The sequence below is a fragment of the Hypomesus transpacificus genome, chromosome 13 (assembly GCF_021917145.1).
Source record: "Hypomesus transpacificus isolate Combined female chromosome 13, fHypTra1, whole genome shotgun sequence".
Lineage (NCBI taxonomy): Eukaryota > Metazoa > Chordata > Actinopteri > Osmeriformes > Osmeridae > Hypomesus > Hypomesus transpacificus.
This window is the reverse complement of record NC_061072.1, coordinates 9,945,575-9,958,023: the sequence shown is the minus strand read 5'-3', so window position 1 is coordinate 9,958,023 and position 12,449 is coordinate 9,945,575. Positions and strand designations below refer to the sequence as shown.

Here is a 12,449-nt window from a genome sequence, read left to right as displayed (position 1 = left end):
TTAATCACATTCTATTATATAAATGGTCTATTCAACCACCAGAAAGAGACCAATTGGAAAAGCTTACACTGACACGAACATTTACTGTATCAAAGACAGAGAGGCCATTTGAAGGAATTCAACAGCACCACTCGTTCAGCGCTCAGCACTTTCCGCCTTCGACAGCAAGGGGAGACCGCTGGCATCCGCTGAGACAGTACAGCAGGACAGTGAGCTTTTTGTCAAATGGAACCCCAATGAAATATTCAGCATTATGTTTGTTGTGTCTATGATTAGCAACAGTCTCTTTGCTCACTGCCTCATCTTTTTCTAGCTCTCCAGCACAGCCGATTTTAGATGGACAAGTGGGGTGCGCGCAAACACAGCTACAGACAATAAAGACGTCTTCTCTCTATCTTCTGTTATGAATAGGCCTAAATCCTTTGAAGTTGTACTCAACTCAAACTGTTGAAACTGAACAGCCAGACATGTGCTTCGGAAATGCGGCGCTACTTGATTTCAAAAGGTATTGGTAGCCTAAATAACAATATTTACTAACTTTTTCGAAAACACTTGAGAGTAAATCACAAACCCGTCCTCAGCACTGCAGTGAATCAATTGTAATATTTGCAATTGCTATTATTAAATTAGGCTTCAATACAGTTACATAGGTTAGTCCATAATTGCGCATGACACATTTCAAACTTATTTAAAGACCTTAACTTGAGACGAAGAGACCAATTTAAGACAAACAATGTAGCCTATGGTCGAATCAAGAGGTTTTGTTCTAAAAATCGGTCTTGTTTGTAGCCTTTCTCTACAGTTATACTGTCTACTTCATGGCACTGTAAGCTCCCACATCAAAAAACACAGACGCGCCATGTCGTGGCACCTGGCACAAAATAGACTGGTTCTTTCACTTCAATCGATATATTCTGCGGTAAAATTTAACATATTACACTTATTTAGACTCTGGGTTGGTATACGAATGTTATCTTACCTGTTCTCGACCTTTTCAGAGTACCTCCTTTTGCGCTGCCGCTGAACATTTCGATGTCTGTCACAGCTGTTGCGGCGCGAATTGCAGGTGCAGTGGAAGCGTTGGAAGTGTCACGAGCGCGCCAAGACAGCCACGCTTGTTATGCCCCCGCTAGATGCAGTGTGTGCTTAGTAGTTGTCTCGAATGATTGTAACCTGAGAAAAACGGGTCAACGTCATCTATCTTCAGACTCAACAGATCCCGGTAGAGTTCAAATGATTCTAGGGTGTTAAAATACTAGATAAAAAACTATTATAGGTTTTTGATGGAGTGATGCAGAAGGATAAATGGGACAATTATACATAGACCAAGTCCAATCTATAGTCAAATATAGCCTATAAAAGAACACACTTTGATTATGGGATCCAATTATCTGAGTGGCACAATGACCTTTGGACAAACAGTTTCGAATATTTTAGACTAATATACATATTCTAAATTATATTTTGTTATGGATATCTATGTCCACCGAAGACCCACATCATATGTATATATATTCAGTTTACTGAATGTGAGATGATTTTTATTTCAAAAATTGTTGTTGCCAACTTACAGAATATAGAAGCTAAAGTATCTGTAAAATGAGAGTTGGGATTGAGGTGGTCATTTTAATTTCCATCCTTTAGGGTCTTTCATATAAATCTTATCGCATGATACAGAATGTATTTTTAACAGCCACTAATAAGTATTCATTTCCATTATTAATAACTCACTCACAAATGACTGCCACTTCAAGGGTCAAGGTAAATACAGACCACATGTCATCTTCACCATGTTAAAAAAAATCTCTCTCTACCTTTAGGCCTTATTTTGCCATGCAGGCCTATCACCCCTCCTCATTAACATTTTTGGGCTGCGTTCAAAAGCGGATGCCTGTGGGTGACTTTGGACGCATACCACTACGGGCACATGTTTGTGTGAGCTCTGGCCACCGTCGCTCTCCGTGCGCGGGACAGCTGTCAGCTGGACAGTGATGGATATGCTGTGGAAACATACTTGGAGTTTGAGCTATGTCCTTGCACTGGAAGTCCTCTGGCAACCCTGCTTGACCAGCAAGAAGGCTCCCCTAAAAATAAAATGTGTGTTCATACACTCACACACACAAAAGAAAGAAAGAGAGAGAGAGAGAGAGAGAGAGAGAGAGAGTCAGAGAGAGTCCAGCCTTTAAGAACTGATGAGTAGTGAATTAAAGTATTGGTCCCATAACTTTGATCCACAGGCTTTGTGAGCTGCCATATACTGGAAGTATAAATCGTATCTAATGTGTATAAAGCAGCAATAATCTTGTGCTAATAGATTATCCATCTGAAGAAATGATTGAGAGCGGACTGAAAATATCTCCCATGGGTGAAAAGTCATATAGTTTTATTGGATGAATTGTTTCAAGTTCAAGATGCTGGCAGGTGGAAACACATAACCTGAATAAACTTTTTGTTCTGAGTTTCTGAAGGTTTGAACTGAGTCTCTAGCACACTCTTGCTTGAAAATAGGGTTGAGTTAAAAGGCAAGGAGATGTAAAAGTGCATGAAAATACAATGGCGGTCTTGCACATGTGCATTATCTCGAATGGTTTAATTTGAAGCCATTTTAAGTCTGCCCTCCATACTTCGCCTACGGCTTATCTCAATCACAACCTTGCCGCCCCCCCAGACCCTTACCTCCCAATTTACCTGGTTGCCACAGTAACAGGCTTTGAAGTGCATACATGCCGATTCCATCTATCTTTGCCTTCAAAGTTAGACGGTAAATGCTAAATTGTGGTGGTATCAAAGACTGATTTTGGAGGAAGAACTAGAGAGCAAAAGACAAGCAAATATTGACCCTCTGGCAGCTCTGAAAGATCTTATTACAGATTGCTTGATGAAACAAGGTCACTTAATGGTATGACCCCAGATAGGGTGGGTGGCAATTGAGATGGGATTAAAACTGATTTATGATTTAAAAAAATGGGCTGAATAAGGTCTATACATTTAAACATTGTGTAATATTGATGAGAACATTACTATAAATGAGCCACACATTGTCTTAATGCTTAGAGCTTGGGTAAACACAAAATGATGAAAAAGAGAAGCCTAAATAAGCATGCCATTTTTAACAAACTCTTCCAGGCGACTGATACATTTTAAGTGGCCATAGTAGAGATTAGTCTTGTTACTGCAGGATAAGAATATGGAACATCATCATTGCCAAAGCTAAAGATAACACATTCCTCATTCTCTGAATGCCCTTGGCATTTGCCCAGTGTGTGTTTACCTAGGAAAATGGAAGAATCATATCAGGAACAGCTCAGGCTATCTCAGATGTGTTGCTCACTGCAATGGCAAGATAATTAACAAATCTGGTAGAGCTGTGGATTTAATTGGCATATCTGTATGTGGTGGTGAGGTCTTCACTTGCTCTAAAGAAAAGGGGACATTCTCAAGGTCATTTCTTTGCACGTTTTTAACACATTATTGATGTACTGTATGTCTAGGGTTCAAACCCATTTCCCTTAGACAAGTGATGGATGGATCTCGCACTTTTGTTATGGGTATCACCTCAGTTAAGCTTGTGCGTACTGATGGTGTCATGGCCACGGCCATGCCCCAGTTATTCTTTTGTTATCTTAGTTCTCCCTGCCCTACTGTTTTCTGTCAGTCTCTCTGGGTGTGTGTGTCTGGTCCAGGTTTTGTCGCAATTTTCTAGCTCCATGCACTCCTGCCTCTCGTTCCAATCACCCAGCTGTTATCACCTTTGTCAATCCTTGTCGCTTTGTTGTTATCGTACCTGTGAGTATTCCCTCCTGTTCCTAGTTTTTTTAGAAAATAAATATATATATATTTTTTTATCCTTCCTTGCTTGCCTCGCCCTGCATTTTGGGTCCACCCCCTGCACTCACACCTGACAGATGGGGGGGAACAGAAATGGTTCATTGGGTCCACCATAGCACAGAATGCGCCGGGAGGTTAATTCAAAAATCCTTGTTGTTATGACAACCACTGTTCATGGTAGTTATGGGCCAAACTACCAATTTAAGCCATTTGGATGGGCTGAAAATTGAATATAAAGAGGTTATCATATAGGATCAAATATATAGGGCAAGCATTTATTTTCATTTTCCGTGTCTTTCACTCTTTCTCTCTCTACATCTACAAATGTAAATTCATACTACTGCTTGCCCTGGTGATTCACAACAGCAGTGTAGTATGAAATTAATTTCTTTTTCACAAAATGAAAGATTGACGGTACTGCCAAACCAGAAATCATTTACTCGGGGAACAGTGTCTGCATGCATTTGGCAGGCCAACCAAAAAGTATGTTTGTACGTGTTGTGAAAAAGGTGCTTTATTTGAGCTGCAATCTCAACCTTAAAATGATCAGGATACAGTATATACGACCATTCCAATTTAAAATCTTGATAGTTCCGGTTTGTTGCACCTTCTCAAACAATTGAAACTTTAAAGTAATGCTTTGGATGCTGGTCAACCTTTTTACCTTTTATGTTTAGGTGTCATGATTTTCTCTATTCCCAGTTTGCAGTGGCATTTGATATCTGACTTGAAAGACTTTACAAAATGGACAATTTCAGACTCCATCCAACATACTACAAGAAATTAAGTATGCAAGTATTTTCAAACAGATTAACCACTTATGGTATTAGAAAACAATAGCACAATTAGCAATTTGCACAATTGCAAATTGGATATTGAATTACTAGGCGAGCACACATCTTCATTAGTTCACTACATTATAACCAATGCCATTCACAGTACCATTGTAGAAAAAGAAGAAGACCATGCATGAAAGCACAGTTCATCTAAAGACTGAGCCACTGCATTAACCTGGAGACACAAAAATGGCAGTTTAGAGGATTAAAGCTACAGCTGTGAATTGGCAGGTCTCCTGCAAGATACTAGATAATAGTTTTTTGCTACACACAAAGTCTTTTCTCACAAAGCAACACACTCACAGGTAAACCACACACTAATATATTCAATGTTGTTTCAAGGGAACAAGTACACTGTAGATTCTCTCTCACACACACAAAAACATACATTCTCTTCAGCCAATTGATAGCTTAAAAGGACACATTTTTGTACCCTATTCCTGATCGCGTTTTTTAATTAGTAAAGAAAGTGAAAAGGCTCTCATAATTTAATCAACCTATCTACCATTGGAGTTATTTTATTTGATGATTCAATTAAAAGAATTCTACACAAAACATTACGTAACATTCCAGAGCATTGCAGACATTATGGTATATTTTATGAAAAATGTGTTCTATTGAAAATGCATTTCAGGGGAATTATTTGGCAAACTAAGGAATTACAAGCAAAGTCAGTGCTGTCCTGCCATCTACTGGTCAAATGCAATAGGCATAACTTTAGACTGACTAAACTATCCCCCACCAGATTTTTTTGTTTGTTGCAGCAGGCAAAATTACTATTGATGCCACAGCATAAAAACGTTGTTATTATACATTTCATTTATTAATTAAGCAGACACTCTTATCCAGAGCGACTTACATTAAGTACAGGGACATTCCCCCAACATTTATACTTTAACAAAGAGATGATGTGCAGTCTTGGGGATTCCAGAAGACAAGTCAAAAGGCCATTTAGAGACAATGTCAGATATGGTAAAATAATTTCAACCCACAGAACTATTTAAGCAAAACACAAATAAACAGAAGATTGAGGATTGTCATGTGACGTGATGTGCCCCTTATTTTGATGTGTATACTATCCCTTTGTAGATTGGTTGGTGGAGTTACTTAATGGACCACTGTAGGGGTTCTTCACAAAGCAGAAACAGCAAGCCAATGAAAGTTTAAAAAAAAAATCTGAGGATTTTTCTTTTTGGGATACTTTAAATTTAATGTCACTGGAATGTAATTTTATGTAAACGTAAAATGTATGTAATACTATTATTGACCATGTTTTCACACAATAGCTGCACTTCCTAATAAAATTGTATTAGTATCATCGGTACGCCCTATTCTGCTAATTATTCATGAAAAGTATTTATATATAATCCAATCTGAACTCATAAATCTACATCTGGACAATTATTTTCACCACATACAAACTTTTTCTTCTGGCCTTAGAATTTATTTTCACATTTACTTTACAGATTCAAAAAAAAACACATGATGCTAAAAATGACTGATGTCATAGGTGTTAATGCACATTGGGTACATAATTAAATTTGATGCACAGATCAGAGATATCACATTAGGTGTATCCAATGAAATTATACACTACTGCGCCACAACAGTGGCTTTACCAAAGGCCCATGTGGTTTTCCTGACCATCTTTCCTGACCAGGAAAAAACTGAGGGTCTTTGCAATGAAGGCTGTTATTAATTTACAAAAATGGAGACAGAGAGAGAGAGAGAGAACTGGGAGGTGTTAAGACACATTTTCCCCTTTGAGGATCTTTTTGGGGTTTCCAGATGAGGAAGATCAACAGGGAAGGAAAAGATCGGAGTGGGGTAGAAAATAAAGAAAATGTAGCATGCACCCATCACCTGGACACGAAGAAGGTTACAGAAATCGCCAACACTCCTCAAGAGCATTGACATAATCCAGGTAATATTTGAATTAAATAACACAAATAGGTTGCGTATGGGAGAAGAAGATTCAAAGAAGTGAGGGGAAGAGAGAGTGATATAAAAAGAGAGATATAGGGAGAGAGATATAAAGAGAGAGATATAGAGAGAGAGATATAGAGAGATATATAGAGAGAAGAACATGAAAAAAAATAAGAGAGGGCTGTGGTAGCTTATGATTTTTTTTTTTTTAAACACTCCTTTCAATCAAAGGGGAAGATAAAATCTCATCTGTAATCTCAGTTTAAGTGCGGAGGGCTAAGTGGTTCCGGTCTCCGGCCCTCGCTGGGCTCTAATTGGTTGTCATCCTGACAATGTTGTTCAGGGCTCGCTCGGTAAGTTCATTTCCATTGGCTAGTTGCTCCCACCACAGCATTGGCCACTGCGACCCTGGGGGGCAGGTTCTTGTAGGTCCACCCCAGGTCTGGTCCGGCCCCCTGTTCCAGCTCCACCTTGTGGCTCGTTCTTGGGCAGCTTCTTGGCTGCAGCGCAAAAACAAAAACTACTTCTTAGCCACAGAAAAAGAGAACTTAGAATTAAGAATTTGAATTAATTAACAAGATTCCGAGAAACGAACCCCATTTGCTTTTCATACTTATAGCCTCTATGGTTTTTCTTTCATTTAGATCATGTTATTCTTACCTATGGCCATGAAGATTTCGTTCACGTTCATGGCAGTCTTGGCTGAGGTTTCCATGAAGAGTAAGCTGTTATCATCAGCGTACGCTTGTGCTTCCTAAAAAAACAACAACGTTATGACACTTTTTTTGTTACCGGAGTGGCCCATTAACCTTGAGTATAAATATCACAGCATACATGTTTCCATTTTGTTTTTCATCTATGGTAAATATCAACCTCATCCTCATTATCCTTATTATGATTAACCATAAACAAAATGACCATGTACCATATCATACTAACTTATAAACACACATAGTTGATATCACACTCACCTGTTGGTCAATGGCTCTTTTGTTAGCTATGTCTGCCTTATTGCCAGCCAGAGCGATCACTATGTTGGGACTGGCTTGCCTCTGCAGCTCCTTCACCCAGTTCTTTGCTCGTGTGAAAGTATCCTGCCATAACATGAACAACAAAACTTGGTTTGTATTCAGTCGTATTCTATTTTCATTAACTGGAAAAAACATTCATTCTATTCAACTGTTTATTTAGTCTGAAAATTGGCCAACACTTGACCAAATAAGGTTGTTTCCTGATATTTAATAGGAAGTGACTTTTTATTTTATTTCAGGATGAGAGGATTTTTATTTATTTTATCTTGTAAGTTCATAATCTTTCTCCCAACATTCTGATTTGTTTCAATACTTTTCATCTCACAATTTAACTAATTCTGGGCTACCAATTGTGAGCAAGAATCAAACATACTGTGTTAGTAATGTCATAGACCACAATGGCCGCCTGGGCTCCTCTGTAGTACATGGGCGCCAGACTGTGGTAGCGCTCTTGTCCAGCCGTGTCCCAAATCTCAAACTTGACTGTCGTGTCGTCCAAGCAGACCGTCTGTGTGAGAAAGGCAGCTGGAAAGAAGGAAGAAAAAGAGAACCGCACAGAAAATGACAAGAATGTTTTCTGGAATAAAAAAAATAAATATCAGTTGAGATTAGTTTATAGCAATACTGTCCTAGCTTGCATTGTCTCCCAGCCTCCAACAAACCTTGATTTTCTTATTCTTTTTTATATTTTTTTCATCTGACTCGATCAATGATGCCATTGTCAACCTTATTTTTGCAACTTGATACTATAGCCTAGCCAATCAATGAAGGGCCTTTGTGCGGAGACATGCTTTCAGTTGCAGTTCCTCACATCAGGACAGTGGCCCATGGAAACGAGGCTATTATCTTGCTTTGAGTCATCCAACAAGCAAAATAGGTTAGGTACACATACATTAAATTTATTTAGAAGCACACACACAAGAAAAGTAAACATTAGCATACTTCAAAAGGCCTTGATGAGGATTAATGAACTGTACTCCAATCCTAACCATGGTGCTGAATAACATCTGATATTCTGACAAAACACATTGATACAAAGGGCTTTTATGTTACATAACTTCAATTGTGTAAGGCGACAAAGATAACAAATATTGGACAGTATAAAAGAGGAGAAAGCTACTGACAAGGGGATTCATCAGGAACGGGAATTACTAAGCCCCGCAGTTTCACAGACAGTATGAACATTAGAAAAACAAACATCTTCAGGGTACTGAATCTTACCACGTTACCCAAGCCTGTCAGACAGGTCTTGAGTTGTCAGAATGAACTCACTCGACTGGCCCTGCGACTTCAGAGTTAAAGATCCAACACAGATTCTAATCTACTGGATGTAAGCTTTTAACACTTCACTCGGCAAGCAAAAAAATCCTCAATCACATGACAGCCATTGGCAGTAAACAGCCCAATAACTTACTCGTATCCTTTGAACCCTCACATACTTGATACATAGGATCAATTTTCTATGCACATTGCGTTGTGGGTCAGTGATAGTTATTGTGTGCATTTATACAGTAAAAGTACAACAACATAGTTGTTTTTTTGTCAGTCTTACTGCATAATGAAGCTGCATCAATTGAGTTGTCTAAACAGACCAGTAGACGCTCCACACAATTTAGCCTGCTTTTGTCATTGGACATATTATCAATAAAGATGAGTGAGCAAAGCCCTGGTTTCTATTTGAAACCATGACCATCTGTACCATGTTTCATTCTGGAAACACTTGGATCATGAGTAGTTCATTTGATTAAGAAATATTTACAGCACCAAAGTTTTAAAAACACTTTAACCACCACCACTAGATTGTTTTGGCAGAGGTTGAGAAGACAAATGGTTTAACAACCCAAATGCAATGCCTTACCTCCAATAGTGCTCTCCTGATATTCGTGAAACTGGCCCTTGACAAAGCGCAGAACCAGACTGGATTTCCCCACAGCTGATTCCCCTAGAAGCACCAACTTGAACTGGCAGATTTTGTTTCCAGCTGCTGGACCGTTGGGTCTCGCTGGTCCTCCACGACCCGCCATGGAGCTGAGAGGAGGCTACCCTGGGTAAGAGGTGCCTGGACTGGGCCACAAAAAGTTAGGCAGCACTGGTGGAGGTGGTTGAAGTTTTTTGAAAAGTTGTTGGTAGGTTTTGGAGGCCACAGCAAGGGTAGTAGAAGCAGATATCTGGAACCTGGAATCTGTTAAAAATGTAGAGGTTGGTTTAGAGTCTGACAATGCCCTATAATGTGGTTGAAAATTACCTTCAGGACATGTTGTCTAAAAATAGCTGCCTGTCTAACTGACTAATGCACTCTCTGCTCTGTTCAGTGGTCAGTTCCTGGTGTAGGCTGGAAAGTCCCTCAAGGTGTAAGTGTAAGTGGAAGTAATAGAGGGCCACTAACGTTAGACCTGGTTCACTTTGCATTTATCCAAACAGCTTTAATACTTGTAGTCTGTGAAATACATGTGGCTTTAAATGACTTACTAATGTTGTAGCTAAAGTAAGGACGGTCTGACTGTTATTTGAACATGAGCTTTTCTTATCTGTCCATAGTCTATTGGCTAGCTAACACTTCAACGCACGCAAAGGTGTACACAGGAAGATCAGATGTAATCAAACCACCTACTGGCTAGCTAACTTTTTAGTCTTATTAGTTTAGGTTATTTTGGCATATCTCGTGACACAATACTAGTCGGAATCGCTACTATCTATCTGGCTAGCTTTTTCGCTTGAGAGCTAACGTTAGCCACATTAGCTATTTAGCTTAGCACAACTGGAAAATACAAATACGTCGCAGGATACATAAACATGTCGGAATGGTGTAGAGATGCATGCGATTTTCTTACCAAAAGCAGAAAACAGACATAAGTCGTAGAAGTATGATTCCCCAATGCTATATGTTTCTTGTGTTTTCTATTTCGGACACTTTTCAGTTTAGCAAATAACCCAGTCCTTACTTCCGCCTTGCATAACCGAGATTCCGGGATTCGCCCATCACATGATACAAGCTCTTGACCAATCCAATGCTAGACTTTCGTTTAACAGTTAAAATCCAGGAGGTTATGACAACGATTCAATACGATTCATGCAAACAAAATTCAACAGAGGAGATACACTGGAATTACGTTTCTTGGCATCACAGTCAAGAAGAGCTGTATGTGTGTGGGTACAAAACACATCACACTGCTTTGTGTTAAATTGGACTGTACCCATTCTGTACATGTTCCCTCACCTTTACAAGCCTGTTGGAGGATGGGAACCTTACTGACCGTGTTTCACCACAGGATGGCACTACTTGTTAAAAAAATTAAAGCAGCGTCTTATGCATGCCTACCTGATGGAAACGCTGCTCGACGAACATTGTAGGTTCTCACTTCTCAGCGACCTTTTTTACTTTCAGTCTCGCATTTAATGTGATTTTCCTTGTGTAGGCCTGTGTGTCCAACTTTCGATGTTTTTTGCAGATTTTTTTCTTAGTACCAAATGTGTTCAGGTAATTTATTGTACACTATTCGAACTAGTAGGCTATACAGGATATTATGCAAATCAAATTTGCTGAATAGCCCCTGCGTCAGAATAGCTGTGAAATGTGTAATTCATACTTTTTTGCCATGACAGTTTTCAAGGGCTGATCTAAGATACCTAAGTGAATAATGTCTATCCTTGTTGACTAAGCGTAGGGGGTAAGTTAATTCACCCTTACACAATTCGATTAGATATGACGTGACCTACTACTATAAGTTCACGCACCTTTGACCACCTGGCAGATACGATACAGGACCTGGCACGGCCCCTGCCTCTAGCTGTCCTCAACGCTTATCTCTTCGCCAACTACCCCACTCTATTATAAAGGACTTTCATTAACAAACCATTAGCATGGGTAGCCAACTCAATTCTCAAGTTGTGGATGTTGAGCAGTGTATCTAATAACCTCAAACACCATGTGGTCTGTTGGTTACAGCCAAACTATAAATGAACCCTTTCAACCTACCAGGTTGAGGGTTTTGGGCACTGAAACCGTTGCCACTGTGCCACCCAAAAGAGCTAATAGTAAAAGTGGCAGTTGCTGAGGGCACTGCGAACACGATACACGGAAAGACATTAGATACCGGGAGCGGTGAGGAGGACAGCTACGATCATGAGCGACAACAGATGATTGACAAGCAGGTGAAAAAGTGACGGGCCATTATGCGCCATCAGATGCTGCTGTGGCTCCGTGACTGACAGGTGAGAGCGCGAAAAGCAGGAGGCAATCCACTGGGACTTGGTTAGTTTGAGAACGCGAAAATAAAATACAATCCTAGTTGCAATGCAACGTAGCCAATAGTCAAAGGGGAATAGACCCACTCTCCTAATTTGATCATTAATTGCCTGTAACACGAATCAATGGTCTAATTAACGGTGGAGGTGGACCGAGAGCTGGTGTCTTGCTGTCAGATGAATGCGATTATTATTCTAATGCAGGTACACCAGTGTGTCTATTTTTATATTTTTGTTCCATACATAGACAAAGTTTCCCTACGACTACAAATTGTTCTGAAGCAGAAACACAATAATAAAACACTTTGAATGTTATAGAATAAAGCTACATTGTACTGCATAGCCTAATGTCATTAAAAATACATTCCATGATATCCCTTTGCCACAAAAAAATTGCAAGGTAGGCTACAATTCGTAAAGACCATAGGTATTATTCTTTCATGTATAATATAGCTTAAAGTTTCAGAAAAGTATTAGGATATACATTGTACAGACACTTGTTGCTGCAAGTAAGAATTGGTCTATTACAAAACGACCATCCCATTGTGCCCTGCAAGTGCAACTGCCTTTGAACTGTCACTAA

General features: G+C 39.5%; 2 protein-coding genes across 2 annotated transcripts in view; both read right to left on the bottom strand.

Moving 5' to 3' along the window:
• Nucleotides 1-1,067, bottom strand: part of LOC124475618 (zinc finger protein 385C-like) — a 38,863-nt gene extending 37,796 nt beyond the window's left edge. The window contains exon 1 of the mRNA XM_047032378.1: nt 980-1,067. Coding sequence (XP_046888334.1) covers nt 980-1,028 — 49 coding nt within the window. The 5' untranslated portion in view covers nt 1,029-1,067. The remainder of the gene's footprint in view (nt 1-979) is intronic.
• A 4,401-nt stretch (nt 1,068-5,468) lies between these two features.
• On the bottom strand, nt 5,469-10,616 carry LOC124475806 (ras-related protein Rab-5C-like). The gene is made up of 6 exons (XM_047032640.1): nt 10,453-10,616; nt 9,480-9,803; nt 7,995-8,146; nt 7,562-7,684; nt 7,251-7,344; nt 5,469-7,090 (listed from the first exon to the last, which is right to left on the bottom strand). Exons 2-6 carry the CDS (start codon nt 9,643-9,645, stop codon nt 6,963-6,965), a joined length of 663 nt encoding a protein of 220 aa, XP_046888596.1. The 5' UTR covers nt 9,646-9,803; nt 10,453-10,616; the 3' UTR covers nt 5,469-6,962.
• Nucleotides 10,617-12,449: the final 1,833 nt, after the last annotated feature.

Coding starts and splice junctions, on each gene's coding strand:
- LOC124475806 (XM_047032640.1), bottom strand. CDS start 9,645: ATGGCGGGTCGTGGAGGACCAGCGAGACCCAACGGTCCAGCAGCTGGA. Junction 7,345..7,561: donor AAAGAGCCATTGACCAACAG/GTGAGTGTGATA, acceptor TTGTTTTTTTAG/GAAGCACAAGCGTACGCTGA. Junction 7,091..7,250: donor CGAAATCTTCATGGCCATAG/GTAAGAATAACA, acceptor TTTGCGCTGCAG/CCAAGAAGCTGCCCAAGAAC.